Source organism: Kalmanozyma brasiliensis, assembly GCF_000497045.1.
Source record: "Kalmanozyma brasiliensis GHG001 unplaced genomic scaffold PSEUBRA_SCAF12, whole genome shotgun sequence".
NCBI lineage: Eukaryota > Fungi > Basidiomycota > Ustilaginomycetes > Ustilaginales > Kalmanozyma > Kalmanozyma brasiliensis.
The window spans coordinates 92670-110949 of record NW_015961951.1 but is presented as its reverse complement, the minus strand read 5'-3'; the positions used below and the strand labels follow the sequence as shown (position 1 = coordinate 110949).

Below are 18280 nucleotides of genomic sequence, written 5' to 3'. Positions count from 1 at the left end.
GATCCCCAAGTTCGGCTGGATGCGATCGCGCAGGCACCAGGCACGCGCGTTCGCGTGGCATCCATCTCGTATGATTGGGCGAGTGGTAGGACCGTCAAAAGCGGACTCACGGATTTAAGGGGCCCGAACTCAAGGGATGGGTCAAGGCAGGATGGAGAGATCGGAGAAGTGAGATGCAGGAACGGGTCCCCGGTGGCCTCTACACCGCTGAACGAGCGATGCATCTCAACACCATGCAACCCCGGGGGTTCGACTTTGGTCTGGACACCATCTTCTTTGCAGAAGTGAAGTAGCTGCGTATTGGGCCCCATACTCTCAACGCCATGTGCGCCAGTGGTGGAGCCAGGGCCCCGCGGGGTCGCTCGTCGACACTCATACCAACCCAGAAGGTCCTCTTCCAGCCTCAATTTGGGGCTGCGGACTCTGCGAGATGCAGAATAGTTCGACCGGGCGCCACAAGGCCCGGCAAGGCGCATCTTAGACCGGGAAGCCTCATGCAGGTGTGCTCCGAAGTTTCGACGAAAATTCTCCGTCCAAACCAATGACATGACGCGATGCCTTGCAGATCTCTACACACGGAGAAAAAGGCTTGCACTTGGCGCGTAGGTTGACCGGTCAAGTGCTGTCATCGTGACACAGAAGCACGAATAAGTCTCCGCTTTGGGTTTTGATCATCGAGGGATCGACTTTGCCCGAGTTGCAAGGAGGCGGTCGACTTTGCCAAGGCTCGAGCTAACGTGAGTGGGTGGGAGAGCTGTTGCGCAGGACCACATCTCGCGTGGCCAATCATGGGTTGAGCCTCGGCAAAGCATCTCGTGCAGTTTGTACCACCTCTGCGCTGTTGTTGTGAGCAACACAATTGCTTATTATAATGAATCTTCGATCCGCTCTCTCTCGTGCGCGCGCGAGCGTCCTGTATCCGCGGCATCCGTCGTCTCGAGTCGCAACGGAGGACAGTTGAGCGAGAAGCGCAGAGCGAACGAACCCGCGGGTCAAATGTACAAGGAAATTTTTGTTCATGCATGCAACAGGCCTGTTTTCGGCTGAACTTTCGGTCAAAACCTGGATGTTTTTTTTTCTGGAGACGACAACCGCTTCGTCCTTTTCGCCGGCGCTTTGGCGAAGGGGAGGGGGGGGGGACTCGCTTGGTTGACGACCGCGTGACCCCTTCCCCAGACTCTCTCGGCCGCAAGAACATTCCCCACACTCGTCAACTCGCACTGACATTCGCTCTCTCGCTTGGACTTCCACAAAGGCATCCGCTCTCGCTTGCCCGGTAGCGGCGACGTCTCTCGCTTGCGGCGAGCCAAGGTGTGGCGGTCGATGGTCCAAGCACTCGCCTCCAACATGGATGAGTCTCATCAAATGGCGGAGGAGAACAACCACAATTCATGCTCGGGCAAGGGTTCGTCCGAACATTGACCGTGACCCCGAACCCCGCACCACCCCCAAGTGGCTTCAAATGAGACAGCTCACCCCACCCGGCAAGCGTTCCCCGCGATAACGCCATCTCCGCTCCACCGCGTGCTGTGGGGGGCGTGTCAGTCGCCACATTTTGGCGACAGGTGTTGTCGTGCGGGGAAGCACGTCCGACATCCTTCGCAGTCGACATCTCTTATCGTGTCGTAGATCTTTTCATCTTTGAGCCTTCGCAACAAGCATCCCGCACACACTACTTGAGGCTGAACACCCTTTGCTTTCATCCGAAAAATAATCGATCTCGTCCCGTTTGTCGCACCCATATTCCCCGCCTCCCTATGGTTACGACCCCGCCTTCCGAGCTTCCTGGATGCTCCTCACCAACCCGCTCGCGTCGCCCGCCGTTTCGTACAGGAACGTCCTTCCGTTGGCAATCTTGACCGTAAACGCTCTCCCGCCTCGGTACTCCAGCCCCGCGAGGAGGTTCGGGATCGCCTGTTGGGCGCTGCGTGCGTCAGCACCTGTCATCTCCTCATTCTCCCCATCCGAGACTGCCGCGTGTCGTCCAGAGACCCGTTCGAAATCTCCTGCAGAGTCGCCCGTTGCAGTGGACCCATCAATGGCCAAAATCACCTCGCTCTTGACCTTCAACGCCGTCGCCGTCTCCTTGACGCACAGCAGCCGCGGGAAATCCGTGAGGATGAGCTGGCGTCGTTTGGTAAACATCTTGCCTGTGCCGGTCTTCTTTTGCGCCACGGGCACGGTGTACAGCATGAGCTCCTTGGGGAGCAGGAGGGCGCCCCAGCTCTGTTGCAGCCCACCACTCGTGGCAGGAGGCTGCGCTGCACGAGCCATCGAAGAGGGACTCGCGCTGGCAGGCTGGTGGTTGATCGGCTGCGTCGGTCGGGAGAACGGACGCATGTTTCTGCTCGCAGAACTGGCGGACGCTTCGTTGCCAGTGTGATTTTCCGCGGTATTGGCAGGAGCAGGAACGGCGTCGATCGACATGGTCGAGAACCTGCGTCTGGGCGCTGAACCAGTGCCTTGCTGCTGCGACGAGGGAGACTGCGTTCCAGACCCAGAGGCATTTGACATGAATCGGCTGTGAAAGCCGTCGGCCAGACGCTGCAGACCGCTCTGCCGTTTGGGCGCACCATCACTGCTCGTCGCCTCGCGACGGTCCGAGCTAGCGTCCGACATGTCGGAATCATCTGCGTCATTCGGTTGCGTCGACGACAGCGCGTCGACACTCATCGAGCTCTCATCTGCCCCGCCGCTTCGGTTCTGCAAGTCGATGCTCTGCGTATCCCCGTTATACGCCTGCGACTCGTCCGAGCTGCCAAATCCATCATCGAAGCTGAAATCGCTGTTGTCGCCAAAACCACGCTGCTGCGCCGGTGGCAAGGGTTGGACGAGTCCCGTCTTGATCTCGGGCACCTCCATCTCCCAGAGACGACCAAAATCGATCGCGCGGAAGAAAGCATGCCCTTTGATCTCGGCGGCCGACGGTCTCTGTGCGGGATCGAGGACCAGCACTCGATCGATGAGGTCTTGCGCGTCTTCCGGGAAGCCTTGAGGGAAAGAGAATTCGCGATGTTTGACCTTTTGCAATGTTTGATACTCGTTGACGCCCTTGAAAGGTGGTCGTCCAGCCAGCATCTGGAAGAGCACACAGCCGAACGCCCACCAGTCGGCAGGCTTCCCCGCTGGCTGCGCTTTTTCCACCAGAAGCTCAGGCGATACGTATTCGGCCGTACCGACAAAGCTCGCGGCTCTGCCCGGTGCCTTCTGTGCCGGTGCTTCGGTAGTGGTGGAAGCCTCACCGCCCACATCGTCGACGGCATGCACGATCTTGGCGCTTCCAAAGTCGGTGATCTTCATGCGGCGTCGAGCATCCAACAAAATGTTCTCGGGCTTGACGTCGCGATGGACGACTCCGGCCGTGTGCATTGCGTCGATGGTGTCCGCCAGCTGTGCCGCATAGAAGCGCGCCGAGTCAACGTCAAAGCTGCCGTGCTTGCGGATGAAGTTGAGCAGCTCGCCGTTGCTGGCTAGCTCAAGCACAAAGTAGAGGCTCTCCCGATCCTGGAAAGTCCAGAAGAGGGTAACGACACCTGGATGACGGATCATGCGGCTGAGCGCCTCCTTTTCGATCGCAACATACTTCTGCTTTCCCTGCTTGAGAATGTGCACCTTGTCGAGCACCTTGATTGCGTACGCCTTGCGCCCGGTCAGGTCGATCCGACGGCGTCGCTTCTTCGATGTCTCGGCGCCCACCATGGCAGTAGCGGCCGAGATGGCATTGGGATCGACAACGCCTGGCTCCTTGGGCGCGGGCCCGGTCAAGAGATCCCACGCTTCCAGCACGGTTGAATACGAACCTTCGCCCAGCGTGTCGCCAAAGTGAAAGTCGTTCGGTCCTCTTGCGGAGGATGTCTTCTGAGACGGCGTCGCGGGACGCATCGACGTGATGGATGCAGACGACGGCAGCAATCGAGGGCTTCTCAGGTTGGAGATGGACGCTGGACTTCGGCCGTAGATCGAGTCCATCACGCGACCTGGACCGACGCGAATCGTTTCGGGAGAGCGTGCCAATTGCGAAGCAGGCGATGCCGAGCGCGATGGCGGATTGGACTGCACCAGGAACGGAACGCCAACTCCATTGGGCGATGAAAGGGCCATAATTTGGTCGCCATCCGCTCCGCCCTGAAGCGCTGACGAGGAGGATAGAGCTGGACTGTTGGAAGCGGAGGCGGGCATGAGCGTGCGATCAGGCGCATCGATGCTGCCATTGGCGCCGTCGTCGTCCTCGGGGATCACAGCGACGTGAGGGGGCATCCGTACAGCAGATTCACCGCTGACGGGCAGCGTCCCGTTCGAGCTGCTCTTGGAGTGTGTGCCAGGTCGATCATAGCCTGCGTCGTACATAGGGTCGTCCACGGGACTCTGTCCGTTCGGTGAAGAGGCCTTGCGGTCCAAGCTCTGGCTACGTCGACCTCGGGTCATGGAGCTCTCGCTGGTACGTGCGCGGAGAATGGCCGGCCGCTTGGCGTTGGACCACAGCCGCTGACGTTGAGTCGATTCGGGTCGGCGCGAAGATGCGGCCGTTGCCGGGCCTGCAGGCAGAGGAGCTTCACTGCCCGCCACGCTGCTTGGACGCCTGCTCCTGGAGTGCGAAGAGCCGCGCGTGCGCCTGTCGTTAGCGGCTTCGTCGACGATCACAGGTGAGTAGCTTGCTGGAACGGGCGATGGTTCGCTGGGCGAATCTGGCAGAGAAGCGATGCCGGCTTGCGCCTCCATGCGTACTACTTCAGCAGGTGTGGGATGCGGCGATGCCTGCACTTTGCTGCTGCCGGACGTTACAATCGGCTCGACTTGCGGAGAGCGGTTCGCCGGCAGCGCTGACGAGGTCGAGAGCGTGTAGAGAGCAGGCTCGGCGGGAGGAGCATTGACGGCGCTGGGGTCGGCGACGAGCAGACCTGGCGATGCGACGCGATCCAGAGCGTCGTTGCTGCTCTCTGCGCGTGAGTAGACCGGCTTTTGCGAGACTGATGATCTGCGTCGGCCATGATTGGCACTGGCCGTGCCGCCGGTGATGTAGGGCGAGAGGTCGGAAGTGATGCTGCCAACATTGGCGCCGTAGCTTAAGGGCGGGAGAGAGGGCGCTGCGCTGGCTTGCGTAGTTGCGCCCTGCCGCGCCTCCTGTGATGCGGGGGCCAGGGGCTCCGGAGTGAGCCTCGATGACGGCATGTCGTCGGCGAACTTAGGAACAAACAAGGGCGCATTGGTGACGGAACTGGTACGAAAGTCGGCGGGAACAGGGGTGAGGATGGGATGCAGGGGAGTGCTCGCTGAGGAGCCAGCGCTGTGCTGTGCGGTGGAGAAGTAGCTTGAGCTTCGTGGCAGCGGGGTGCGGTTGGGGGGAACGAGGGTCGTCTCGTCTTCGGAGCTGTCGAGCGGGTTGTAGACAGTATACTGGTCCGAAGTGGTGGGACCGACAACGGTGACGATGTTGGCTTTGATGCCGAGTCGGCCTGCCCCTTTGGCAAACTTCTGACGAAGCACCTCGCGAGACCGTTTGGCGGGGGAGGCTGCCGATTGTGAATCATCTTCTGGTGTATCTGGAATGACGGGAGAGCCACGTGCTGGCTTGTTGGTGCGCATGCCAGGACCCACACGATACATCCAGGCGTCTGTTGCCTGCTTAGGTACACCCTTGTGCCGATCAGACGCAGGTGCCGATGAGCTGAGCAGGGTGGGATCCGTGGAATGCCCTGCAGCAGCAGCCGTAGAGAGGTGCGACGCATCGGGTGCGAGCTCTTCTCGCTGGTCGTTGACGAATGCGAGTTGGGACAAAGACTGGTCTTTGACAGGGTGACTGGAGCTGAGCTGTGTCGACATAGCGAGCGAGCCGAAGTGTTGATTGCGAGCATTGCGTCCGGCGAATCGTCCGCCTGTGCCACCGAAGCCAACTCTAGTGTTGCCTAGAGGAGCCTCGCGGAAGGGGACGGCTTCGAGACTGCTGGTGCTGTTGACGGAGCTGACCGAGCTGACCGACATGGCGCGACCAAGGCTGACAGCGGCGATGCTAGATGCTGCCCCGTCGCTTGCGTCACCACTGCCGCTGCGGTTGCCGGATCCGATGCTACTAGATGAAGCGTTGACTGGATGGGGCACCGCGGTGGATCGTTGATTCCATGTGGTCATCGGGAGCGAGGAATTGGACGACTGTCGGGAGCTGCTAGCTGTGCCGTAGGGAGGAAGTGATTGAGGGGCGAAGCGGCGGGGCATGAAGCCAGAGTCGCTGATGGAGGGATCCTCTTCGTCATCGTCGGTGGTGAGAGGTTGTTGTGAGCCCGAGGCAGCACGTGAGATTTTGTCCTCTGCTTCACTCCCTGCCCGTGTGAGCAGACCCTTTCGGATGCGGGTCGAGGAAGGCGGAGCATTGGACCGAATGCTGCTACCGCGGGAGACGGCGGCGCTGGACGTTGCGGAGACCGGCGTGGGAGGTGCATGCAGAGGAGTGGGAGCGCTCATCGGTGTGCTGGAGCCAGTGGCTCTGGCAGAAGAAGGGTCCTCCCCAGCTATGTTGGTTGCTGGCGTGGCAAGATTGTGATGTGATTGACTTTCGTGCCGCGGGAAGGTGGCATCGATGGAGCTAGGCGAGGCAAAGAGGGCATGCTGCTGGTCGATGTCTGGCGAGATCGCCGGCGCCATGCCGGGCGGTAGTGGTGGTGGTGGTTCGGCCATGTTGGTCTTGCCTGCTCCTCGACCAGGTCGAAGATATGCTGTGTCTGCACGGCGGGTTTATTCGACGCTTGACTTCATGGTGGGGTTCCTGCTGCGCTGTTGCGATCCGCTGTCCGTTGACCTGGAGGACGAGGGGGTATGGCGAGAGCTATCTTCAGGACTTCATGTTGGGGTGCTTTCCAAGTCCGAGCATGCGGCGGTGGTGGTGGCTGAGTCGATAACGAGGCACCCTGCTCAGCTTGTGACTGGCTGGGAAGAGTATGTGTGATCTTTGGAAAGAGTGTTGGTCGAGGCTTGGGAAAGGTGATTGATGCATGCACACTCCGCAGCGCCGATTCAAATGGACACAGTCTGAGTGACTGACCAGCAAGCCCTCTCCCTCCCTCTCTCTGGCACGCGTTAGCTTTCGCGTGGAGGCCGGTGCGACAAAAAAAGAGGGTCCAGGCCATGCAAGATGCACGAAAGTACGAGGCAGCAAGCAGCTCGAGTGTCCTGGGACAAGAGCTCATTCCACAGCCTCGGTTCGTCTCCCTCTCGCCGCCGTTTCATGGCAGAAAATTAAGTCGGAAAAGTCGGAAAAATGCCTCTAAAAGGAGGCACGAAAATGATCCGCTTTATTCGAGGGTTTTCGGTTCTCGCACGAGAAAGGTAGCCATGAGAAAACAGAGCTCGAACTGGAAGAACTGCTTTTGAGCCCTGGCTTCGAGTCATGCCAGAAGAAAGAGGCAGCTGTAGTCAAGCCAGACTGGCCAATGGGAGAGGGAGAGGGAGAGCTTGGCGGGTTCGTGCGGGGCTACTTTCAGAAGATCCTTCTGAGACGCCGAGTCGAGCATTCACTTCTTCTTCCTCCTTTTCCCACCATCTCTGCTCGAAGACCAAGATGATGGCATCAAGATCAGCGACGTCGCTGTTTCGCGTTGCGGCTGCATCGCGCGCGCCCATCCGCTCCTTCTCGTCCACCGTCGCGGCTGCGCTTCCCAACTCGACCGCGGCGCGACAGAACCCCTCGCAACCCCAAGAATCTGACTCGACCTCGGCGCTCGATTACAAGCTCGCACACAAACTGCGAAAGCTTCCACCCCTCCCTTCGCTCGAGCCGCCCTCGCTCGATGCACCTCAAGCGGTGTCCAACATCCTGTACAACACGCCACCGCCGTCCAAAGCCCCCTTCAAGCGACACACGCTCAACTGTCTCGTGCAGAATGAACCGGGTGTGCTCTCCCGCGTCGCCGGCACTCTCGCTGCTCGAGGCTTTAACATCGACTCGCTGGTGGTGTGCGGGACGGAGATCCGCGATCTCAGTCGAATGTGCATCGTCCTCCGTGGTCAAGATGGCGTGATCGAACAGGCGAGGAGACAACTCGAGGATCTCGTGCCTGTATGGGCCGTGTTGGATTACACCAACACTAAGGTCATTGAGCGCGAACTCATGTTGGTCAAAGTCTCCATTCTTGGCCCCGAGTACTTTGAAGAATCTCAGCAGGCGAGCAACAACCCAGCAGGAACCCCGGAGCTCATTGCCGAACGAGAGACGGATTCGTCCAAACCCGCAACTCCACCCAGCACCCCCGCACCGCTCACGCCCACGGAAGCGCTCCGCGTCAAGAGCGACAACATGCGCTCCGTCATCGCCTTCGCAGAACAGTTCCGCGGTCGCGTCGTCGATGTCTCTAGCACAAGCGTCATCGTCGAGATGTCCGGAAAGAGCTCCAGGTGCGACGCCTTCTTGAAGCTGGTGAGACCATTCGGCATCTTGGAGTGCGCAAGGAGCGGTACCATGGTCCTGCCCAGGAGTCCGATTCCCAGCTCGTATGCCGGTGCGGAGGATTTGACTGAGGAGGAAGTTGAGGCTGTTGATGCTGGTGCCCTGCCCCCCGGCTAAGCGGGGATGCTCGGACAGAACGATGTTCTGCAGTTGTAATGCATGTGTTTGGTCTTAGCAATGCCTCGTGTGACGTTAGTTGGATGTGATCCTGAGGTCGAGCGGATGGCTCGGGTCGACCTTTGCTAGCACACCCGCAACACGGCTCTTTGGAAGGACAATCGCCACGGTGGGCTTGCGTAATGACTTTTGAGTAGGCTAGAATACAAGATACGATCTGACAAGACGAGGACGAGATAGAGCAAGGTGCGAGATGATGCAGGGCGCTGAGAGAAACAAGAGATGCAAAGCGGAGCGAGTCCAAGAGACACACGAAACAGACGGAGACGAATTTGGAGAGAGCGGGACGAGAAAACTACCACTCGTCCATCATCATCTCGTTGATGCCACCGGCGGCCTGTCTCGCCGCCTCCTGATCGCCCTCGACGTGCTCCCAGAGCGGCTTGCCTGCGTGCTGCTGGGCAAAGTATCGATTGGCAGGTGCGCCAGTGCCGTCGTCCGAAGGTGAAGGCGTGGGTGGAAACTCGACGCCCAAGGGGAATCTCATCTGCGCAGGTGGCGAGGCGGGCACCTCGTTCTGATGAGCAGAGTTCGACGGCTCGATGACCATCTGCACATCGGCGTTGCCTTCGAGCAGGTGCAACTCGTCCGACTTGATGAATGTGTAGCCGTACGAAGTGACCACTTTGAGCCAGTGCGAGGTGGACGAGACACCAGACTCGGCGGTCTTGCCCTTCGTCGTGGCGGACGAGTGGGTGAAGATGTCGCGCTGCTGGTTGTTGGGGTTGGCGGTGAGGTCGTCGAGCGTCACATCGGACGAGCTCGCAAAGGGGTCTTGCGAGTGCAGCGACCCGGGTGTGTGGAGGGGAGTCTGCAACTGTTGCTGCTGCTGCAGCTGGAACATACTCGAGGATCGCGAGCCTCGGAGTGGTATCATGGGACGAGCTCGCTTGCCAGCAAGAGGCGAGGTTTCGACGTTCTCCTCCTCGGTCTTGCGCTTTGGCGTGGGCGAAGAGCCGCCGGCCATGGTGCTGAGGTAGGAAGTCTTGACGGCGGGGGAAAGCAACATGTTGGGCGAAACTGGATAAGTTGATACCAATGAGATATATGAGTGTGAGATGAGGCTTTCTTGTCACCTGTAATCGAGAGGCGAGTGGTAGATGAGAGGAAATAGAAAGGGGAGCAAGTGGCCTGCACTTGTCAAGGTGGCTGGGCTCTTCGGAAGCTAGTTGGAAGGACGTGTAGTGGTGCGCGTTTGCGGTGTGCGGGAGAAAGGGGAAGGACGGTCGTTGTGAAGGGGCAAGGTGGATGAAGCGAGTATGGTTGAGGGGGGGAAGGGAGGAAGGGTAGACAGGAAGGGCTTCCACTCTTCTCACCTGTCCATCTCCGCGTTCGGATTGCGGAACTGCAGCCAGGCAGCCCAGCAGCTCAGCCGAGCGGCAAAGCTTCTCGAGCCAAAAGAGAGAAAGCCTTCAGAGCGGAGCGAGAGACAGTGGCTCGCAAGCCTAATCTTTTCGGCAACCGTTTCGAGCCGCTTTTCCTGAATGAATTTTCATTTTTCCCCACTGCAGCGCCACTCTTTGGGAGAGGTTCGACCGCCAAATCTCACTTCTAGCGCATTTTTCGCCTTTTTCGGGCATAGAAAATGATTAAGTCTGCAGCTCTTCCGCCGCGTCCTGCTGCCTTTTACGCGACGACGCCGCCTCCGAAAGTGGACAAAAATCGAAATTCTTTCTTTCGATGCGGGAGGTCGTAATGACACGGCAGCGCGACGCGCCCTGTTCACACGAGCTTGCCAGTCTCTCTTGAGGCAAGCTTTCGGCCGATAAAATTGTCGCAGGCCAAAGCCTCTTACAGCTGTCAAAGTGCTCTTGATGCAAAGCGCCTTTCATCGGTATACAAAAGGCCGGCAATGAGCTCTTCTTGCCTGCTGTTCACTCGTCGTCTCACGTCGCTGCTGCTCAACAGCCTTCCCACAAATCACGTAAAGAAACACGGTTGACGTGGTATTGGTATTACTGCTAGTGACGTAGCGTAGCGTTTTGTGGTTGGGGCCGTCGAAACAGGAGCTATGCAACTGCTCGTTGCCCCTGAGATGCGTGAAGCGTGCGATATGGATGCGGGACGAAAGCGCTGGCGACAAAAGTGCAGGTGTAGTACAGATGTGTAAGGGGTAGTTGGGGGCGGAATCTATGCAAAGAGACACGGGAAGGACACTACCAAGAACCGAGGGGAAGCAACCGTTCAAACAGAACGAGACCGAAAAAGGGAGGATGGTAACACAATAGAGAGAAGTGGTAAAAGAGAGAAGATGCGGGAGCCAAAAACGATGTTGAATCGACCAGAAGAAAGTTTAAAAGTCGAGGATGAGGGAAAGACCTTTCAGCCAAATCCTAAGCTGCTGCTGCTGCTACTGCGAGCGGACGATGCTTAGAAGTTGAGCTGCTTGGGCTGCTCCCAGGAGAACTCGGGTCGGCCGAAGTGACCACCAGCGGCGGTGGCAAGGTACTGGGGCTTCTGCAGGCCGAGGTCCTTGACAATGACACCCGGTCGCAGGTTGAAGTTGCTGCGGATGATCTTGACCAGCTCCTCGTCCGACTTCTTACCGGTGCCGTACGAGTCGACAAACACGGAAAGAGGGTCAGCGACACCAATGGCGTACGAGAACTGGACGAGCACACGGCGGGCAAGGCCAGCGGCCACGAGCGACTTGGCGACCCATCGCGCCGTGTAGGCAGCCGAACGGTCGACCTTGGAGAAGTCCTTTCCGGAGAAGGCACCACCACCGTGAGCACCCCAGCCACCGTAGGTGTCGACAATGATCTTACGGCCCGTGAGACCGGCGTCACCCTGAGGACCGCCAATGACGAAGCGTCCCGAGGGCTGGATGTGGTAGATGGTGTCGTCGTCAAGCAGGTTCGAGGGGATGACCTTCTTAACAATCTTCTCCATGATTTCGGATCGGAGGTCCTCAGTCGAGATCTCCTCGGCGTGCTGGGTCGAGATGACGACCGTGTCGACACGAAGGGGGATAGTGGCACCACCGTCCTTCTTGTACTCGACGGTAACCTGGGTCTTGGAGTCGGGTCGGAGCCAGCCGAGGGTGCCGTCACGGCGAGCGGCGGACATGGCAAGGTTGAGCTTGTGCGAGAGCATGAGGGTCAAGGGCATCAGCTCGGGGGTCTCGTCGGTAGCGTAACCGAACATGATACCCTGGTCACCGGCTCCGTGGTCCTCGAGCGAGCCGTGGTCGAGACCCTGGGCGATATCGGGCGACTGCTGCTCGATGGCGACGAGCACGTTGCAGGTCTTGTAGTCGAAACCCTTCTCGGACGAGTCGTAGCCGATCTTCTTGATGGTGTCACGGATGACCTTCTGGTAGTCGAGCTGGGCCTTGGTCGAGATCTCGCCGAAGACCATGATCATACCGGTCTTGGAGGCGGTCTCACAGGCGACCTTGGAGTTGGGGTCCTGCTCGAGGCAAGCGTCCTGTTGTGCGTCGAGAAGGGGCAAATGCATGGCAGGGACATTGTCAGCCTTTCGTTCTATCCAGATTGTCGCGAAACATCGTCTGCAGCGCTGCGAGGTCCGCTTCAGCGGCTTCTTCGGCTGACAGTACAATCGACCCATTCCAGCGCGCTGCTAGCCTGCGGACAGGTGCCAGAACACCTGTTTTGTATAATCTTGCCCTCCTTCTCGGTGCAGAATCACGAGGAGAGGCCCAGCAGCGAGGTTCCGATGCGCACTGTCTCCTTTCCCCACCGATGCATTTCGATTTGCTACTTACGAGGATGGCATCCGAGACCTGGTCACAGATCTTGTCGGGGTGTCCCTCACCGACGGACTCGCTGTGATGCGAAGCGATGCGCGAGAAGAATGGAGCCAAAGAGCAAATGCAAGAAGGTGATTGTCAGCGATACATTCTAGCGAAACAGGAGTCGCTGCTTTTGTGCAAACAGGATCTGACTGCACGTCAGTGCAATGACAACCTACGAAGTGAAGAGGAAGTGGCCCTCGGGGAGGGTGCGGGCACCGGCGGTCTTGGAAGCAACCATTTTGATCTATGTGAGATGGAGGGTTTGCGGAAGGGAGAGGATGGATGTGTGTGGTGAGAGAGAAAGAAGGACAAGCACAAGGCGTGGCTAGTCGTCGGCGGCGACGACGTCAGGTTGGGCAGCGAGCACGAGGGCGGCAAAGCAAAGGTCCACTCTGTGCCTTTTGGAAGAACTTTTTCAGAAAAAAGCACGACACAGAGCCAGAACAGGGACGTGCGAGGCTTCGGAGGGCACTTTGCCTGTCACACAGACAGGGTCTTTGAGAAGAAATTTCAGAAGAATCCGTGTGCCACACTCACAGACTCAGACTCTACGCACACGCACAGGCTGACACGCAACAGGCAATACAGGCGTCGGGTTGAAAATCAGTTGATCATCGCCTGCCGCCGTGAAACGAGGCTGTTTGCCGTTGGCACGCGCTTCTCCCACTCTCTCTCGCTCTTTGTTGAGAGACCCTTTGGCGAGCAGCATGCAGATCCGTAGGAACGTGCCCATGCTCACCGACTGTCCCCGCCGACCGGACCAGCGACGTGGACTTCCTTGTTGTCTTTGCCGTCTTCTTGTTGAACGCACGTCTTGTTCACCAAGAAAAGAAAGCACAGACCAGGAGCGACATTGCGTTCGAGAACCGAGTGCAGGTCCATGCCGATTCCTTTCATCCACGCATGAGCGTATCCGCACGTCTTGTGTCGACACAAGCTCAAGATAGTCCCTTCAGGATCATATGAGATGTCACTCAGCTCCGTCCGTGGCTCCTCTAATGAAGCAAAGCGCGACGCTCGTCTGAATGGCGCACGTTGATGGTCATCAATCGACGCAGCGTCGAGAAGAGTGTTTGAACCCACCACCACAGCCTGCAGAAGCGTGCATCGATATGGCGTGCTCAAGCCGCGTTCCTTCTTGATCCGTCACATCCGCCTGCCAATCGTGCGATGCGGGTTTGATAGAAGGCTTCATCGGGCATAGATTTATGGTAATGTTACAGCACATTTTGTCGAACTGGTCGAATATTGCTGGCGCATCCACGTGATCTGACCCACTGAGCCAGCGATTTCTACTAGCCTTTCGGAAAAAGTTGGAGCTTTGTCAGGCGCAACCCTTTCTTCTTGGATCACGCTCTCGAGCTCATCATCGTCATCACTACTCGACAGCATCACCCACCTCCCTCTCCAACAGCCGCGGCGAGCCCGTCACTACAACGATGCGCAAAGCCAAAGTCTTCAGCCATGAGACCATCATGCCGCGCATGTCGTGGTCTCCGCGCAATCTGTACAACCTCCTCGCACGTTCGACCGTTCCCTTCCACTCCTCGCAAACGACCTTCACCAAGACTTCGTTGACGATGTATCAGCAGCGATGGCGGTCCAAACGTTTTCTGCGGGCGTATCACGGTGATTGGATCCCCGAAAAACGCTTCAAGCGATGGTTCCTGCCTACCGACCTGCCGAGTTTCGTTCCGCCCCAAGTATCCGCTTCGAGCTCGGCGAGTTCTGCAGGGCCCCGACGAGGTGGGTTGTTCGACAAGGCGCTCCAAGCCAGGCGGTCCGATGGAGCTCCCTTCACCGAAGAGAAGGAAGGATATGCAAACGTAACACAACAAAAGGTGGTCGAGGAGATGGACGCCATGCCTACCGCATCGTTGTTCATGCGCGATGTCGAGCGGCGATTGGACGTGGTCGTCTTCCGATCGTGCTTCGCGAGAAGCGCCTACGAGTCGAGATCCATGGTGGTGCAAGGAAAGGTCAAGGTGAATGGGGTTAAGTGTAGCAATCCGAATCACCTGCTACAGCCGGGGGATTTGATCAATGTCGAGCCCGCGGCGGTGCCGATGCTGAGCAAGGAGCTGGCCAAGAAGGCGAGCGCACAGAAGGTGAATGATGCCGTGACGGGCGAGGCGGATGCTACGGAGGCTGCAGAGGCTGCCGACGCCGAAGCTGCGGAGAGCAATGAGGGCGGATCGAGCGAGGCTACCACAACAGAAGCAACCGCCTCATCCTCAGAAGCCGCATCCTCCGACAAGCCTGCCGAATCTTCTCCATCAACTTCCTCGGACAGGGGCAAAGCGAAAGAGACCGAAAAAGTCCTCCCACCAGGCGTACTGCCCTTCACCCTCCCGGACTACGCCGCGCCCTTCCTCTTCATCCCGCCCTACCTCGAGGTCTCGTTCACCACGTGTTCCGCGATCTATGTGCGTCATCCCACCATTGTCCCCTCCCGCACGTCCACCGACGGCAAAACACGCTGGACGTTCCGCACCGATCTCCCCTCCCCTTACCCCGCGGGCGGCGAGCTCTACTCCATGGCGTGGGAGCATTACACCCGCAACGCACCGCGCACACGTGCCGACGCACGACGTGTCAAGCTCGAGGCGGAAGCAGGCAGGAACGGGTTCGATACGATGAGGGCCAAGGATCAGAACATGAAGAGGTCCGCGCTGAGGAGGGGTTGGGGAAGGACGAAACCTGTCGAGGGTTGGAGGAGACATTTGGACGCGGCGAGGGCCAGGGAGGCTAGCAAGTGGTCCGCAGCTAGGGTCGTCGCATGAGCCGGCTTTCACATAGCATACCATCACATCATAGCATGCATAGACAGGATTTGAGAGTGCACGACGCCGAACGAGGATCGGGTGGTTTGGTGAACATAATGAGTCCTTTTCGGGTGAAGTGGTACATGCTGAGCTTTCCTCTACACCTGCTCGCCAATCAAGTAGTTCGAGGGGACTTGGGCTCCTCCGCCTCCCCATTCTCCATCGTCACATCGACCCCCTTCTCCTCCACCTCACCCGGCACACCCTCGGCCACCGTCGAGCTGGGCGTCGCAGCATCCGACCGAATCAACGACAGCAACTCCGACTCATACGTCAGATTGTCATCCGCTATCCCGACCTTCATCGCCTCACTGATCAACTCCTCTCTCGCCTGTTCGTCCTGCTCCACGGTCGAAGTCGTATTCTCGACCCTGGCGTAGACAACCCAGAAGACGCCCGAGGACGGGTCTTGTGGTCGGCCCATAATCACGTCCTCTTTGTCGACGGCGATCGCTTGACCATTGGCGATCTTCCACCAAGAGCCGTTGGGCTGTTTGACGAGCGCAACACATCGACCGAGCTCGTTGTACAGGACCGCACAGAGATCGTACGCGAGCTGCGTCCATTCTGGATTGGAAGCCTCGCGTTTGGCGCGGTCGGCAACGAGGGCGCGCTTGGCATCGATCTGCGCTCGGATCTTGGCGATAAGCTTGTCGGTGGCGGCGAGGTCGGCTTGGACTGCGTCGAGGATCTTTTGGATCTGCGGCGCTGCTTCTGCGAGTGAGGAGGATCGGATGGCATCGGTGCCGTCGCCAGGTGTCGCAATTTGTTCGAAGTAGCGTTTTGCGCCCAAGAGCACCTCGTTGGCTGGCCGCCCGCCGTCGCCGAGAAGTTTGCGTTTGCGTGCTTCGAGGTCCTGACGTATTGCATCGAGGCGCACCATTTCGAGATCACGAAGCTCAGCATCGAGTCGAACGCCCTGCCGTCGGTCCCACATGAGCGAGTCGAGGTGAATGCGTTCGTTGATGGTGAACGGTGGTGGACCTCCTTCGGCTGTGGGGAGGGCGTGGTCGATGCCCATGCTGATGACGCTTGCTGTCCGCGTGAGCAGAGCGCCTTCGCCATCGGACGCCAGCGCAGCCCGAAGACAGGAGTAGGTGTCTGAGTTGACCGAGTCGTGACGCAGCTGCAGGAAGCTTCGGTGTTGCTCGACCTTGGGTGGTGATGATGAGGATGATCCTGACTCGCCATTGAGACGGGGCGAAGCTGGATGAGTGAGAGCAGCCGCTCCGCTGGACAGAAAGAGTGCGTCTGTCATCCACAAGGCATCCGTGTCGACGGGCTCCGCATTGGGTGTGTTGAGAATCGTGTCCGTGAACGCCGAGATGTGCTTGCCAAGACTGTCCACTACGAACTCGTAAAAGAGACTGGCGACCTTGGCAGGGGCCGAGTGGTCCGCGCCTCGTGCGATCACCTCGCTGGGTGCCAGCGAGGCCACGTCCTGCACCACGCAGAGTGGCCTTTGTGAAAGTGTCGCAAAAGCGAAGAGCGTCTGCAGTCGCCGCGAAAGATCCATGTGGGCGTCCAGTTTATCTTGTGGTGCGTCCAAGCTCGAGTCGGTGGGTGCAGCTCCCTTCCAAAAGTTGGACAAGTCCGAGCCACGATTGTCGATCGGTCGAGATGCTAGGTAGGCTGTGCGAACCTGTGGCGCTGCGAACAAGGCTTGCAGTAAGCTGGCGACGATCTCAAGCGAGGCGAACGGCGCCACCATGGCAATCGGCGCTCCCTGCACTCGACGGCTCTGCAGATTGAAATCGAGGTGCTGAGGAAGCGCTGGCGTCCTTGCACCGGAGCCCGTGGTTTGCATGAGGTCGTGATGGCTTTGTACACTTGCTTCGAGCGCTTGTCGTATCTGCTCGTCCTCCGACATGCCGATATCCTGTGGTGTCCAAGTGCAGAAGAGAGGGCGAAGAATGCGTCAGTGAAATCGCTCGTTCTGGCATCTCATGACGCTGATCAGTGTGGGAGAGCGCACCGTATTCCAGCTGCTCCAACCTTCGACGCCTTTGCCCCGACCTTTGCCCCTTCTGCTGTTGCGTCGTCCGTATGTCCTCATGTCGCGACCTCGAGAGGGCGCTTCGGTCTGGCATTGGCCGAGGATGGTCGGCGTCTTTTCTGCCTTCTTGATCTTAGTGCGATCGCGAAGGCCGTATCTGCGTGCTTCAACGAACTCGTCGTCGGTGTCCTGCTCCTCGGAGCCTCTCTTTTTGCCGGCGTTGTCCCCTGCTGCATTGGACGCGAGCATCCTCGGCGATTCGAGCACGGCGGAGGGGATCGAAGTGTTTCGGTCCAGTTGCAATTGGTCCTCTTCCATCTCGTCCACGTCCATCTGTACAACATTTTGGTCCTCGAGCCCGCCCTCCCATCCTCTGCATGGAGACCCGGATCTTTCGTCACTTACGCCAATCGACCCAGTTGGAGCTGCTGGTCTGCCTGCGGCTTGTTGCGATTGGTGGTCCTGAAGCGAGGCGGCCACGGCTCGCCTAAGATCCTCGTCCGTGTCGGCGTCGGCGGTCAAGTCGATCACATCTGTTGGACAAGGTACGGAGAAGGTCAGTCAAAGATCTCGTCATGAACTAGAGCGAGGTCGAACACACCTTTCTTGTTGCCGGCCCAACCCTGGCCGGACGCTGGAGGGGGCCCTGTCGGAGGAGCATAGGCTGGATTGTTTGGCACGTCCCATCCTGATCCTGACGCAGTAGACGGATCTGCGGGTCCTTGAAAGGGAACAATCGCATTTGAGGAAGCTTGCGAGTTCGAGCCTGGTGGGGGTCTCTGTCGAATGCAGCACGACCCAAGCGAAGGTCAGAGTCAGCTTGAGCGTGCTTGTTGTGCTTGTTGTGCGAAGTCCACCTTTGGGCGAATGAACACTTACTTCTGGTGGCGGATCGTCAAAGAACGAATTGACCGCCCTTTCCACGCTGCCATTGGACCTCTCTAGGACCGTGCGAGCTTGATAGTCATTGCAACCGGTAAACGCGCAAACCTCCTGTATCTGAGCCGAGTGGTCGGCCATGTTGTACGATGCTGGGAGGCGCTGGCGTCGTGTACCAAGCGACGCGCTCGATGCAGCCTGTTTCAGAGGGT

At 58.7% G+C, this 18280-nt stretch overlaps 6 protein-coding genes across 6 annotated transcripts; 2 read left to right on the top strand and 4 right to left on the bottom strand.

Moving 5' to 3' along the window:
* Positions 1–1761: 1761 nt before the first annotated feature.
* Positions 1762–6669, bottom strand: PSEUBRA_001076 (Protein kinase domain protein; the record flags this gene model as incomplete). The annotated part of the gene is made up of 1 exon (XM_016434365.2): positions 1762–6669. One exon carries the CDS (start codon positions 6667–6669, stop codon positions 1762–1764), a length of 4908 nt encoding a protein of 1635 aa, XP_016294119.2.
* An 880-nt stretch (positions 6670–7549) lies between these two features.
* Positions 7550–8551, top strand: PSEUBRA_001075 (Acetolactate synthase, small subunit, C-terminal; the record flags this gene model as incomplete). Its single annotated transcript, XM_016434381.1, has 1 exon — positions 7550–8551. One exon carries the CDS (start codon positions 7550–7552, stop codon positions 8549–8551), a length of 1002 nt encoding a protein of 333 aa, XP_016294118.1.
* Positions 8552–8906: 355 nt separating this feature from the next.
* PSEUBRA_001074 (uncharacterized protein) lies at positions 8907–9620 on the bottom strand (the record flags this gene model as incomplete). Its single annotated transcript, XM_016434361.1, has 1 exon — positions 8907–9620. The coding sequence occupies one exon, from the start codon at positions 9618–9620 to the stop codon at positions 8907–8909; it is 714 nt and encodes a 237-aa protein (XP_016294117.1).
* Positions 9621–10981: 1361 nt separating this feature from the next.
* Positions 10982–12606, bottom strand: PSEUBRA_001073 (S-adenosylmethionine synthetase, C-terminal; the record flags this gene model as incomplete). Its single annotated transcript, XM_016434370.1, has 3 exons — positions 10982–12040; positions 12339–12399; positions 12545–12606. 3 exons carry the CDS (start codon positions 12604–12606, stop codon positions 10982–10984), a joined length of 1182 nt encoding a protein of 393 aa, XP_016294116.1.
* Positions 12607–13807: 1201 nt separating this feature from the next.
* PSEUBRA_001072 (RNA-binding S4 domain protein) lies at positions 13808–15151 on the top strand (the record flags this gene model as incomplete). The annotated part of the gene is made up of 1 exon (XM_016434377.1): positions 13808–15151. One exon carries the CDS (start codon positions 13808–13810, stop codon positions 15149–15151), a length of 1344 nt encoding a protein of 447 aa, XP_016294115.1.
* A 157-nt stretch (positions 15152–15308) lies between these two features.
* Positions 15309–18209, bottom strand: PSEUBRA_001071 (Ubiquitin interacting motif; the record flags this gene model as incomplete). The annotated part of the gene is made up of 4 exons (XM_059464554.1): positions 15309–17072; positions 17595–17722; positions 17791–17968; positions 18069–18209. 4 exons carry the CDS (start codon positions 18207–18209, stop codon positions 15309–15311), a joined length of 2211 nt encoding a protein of 736 aa, XP_059320868.1.
* Positions 18210–18280: the final 71 nt, after the last annotated feature.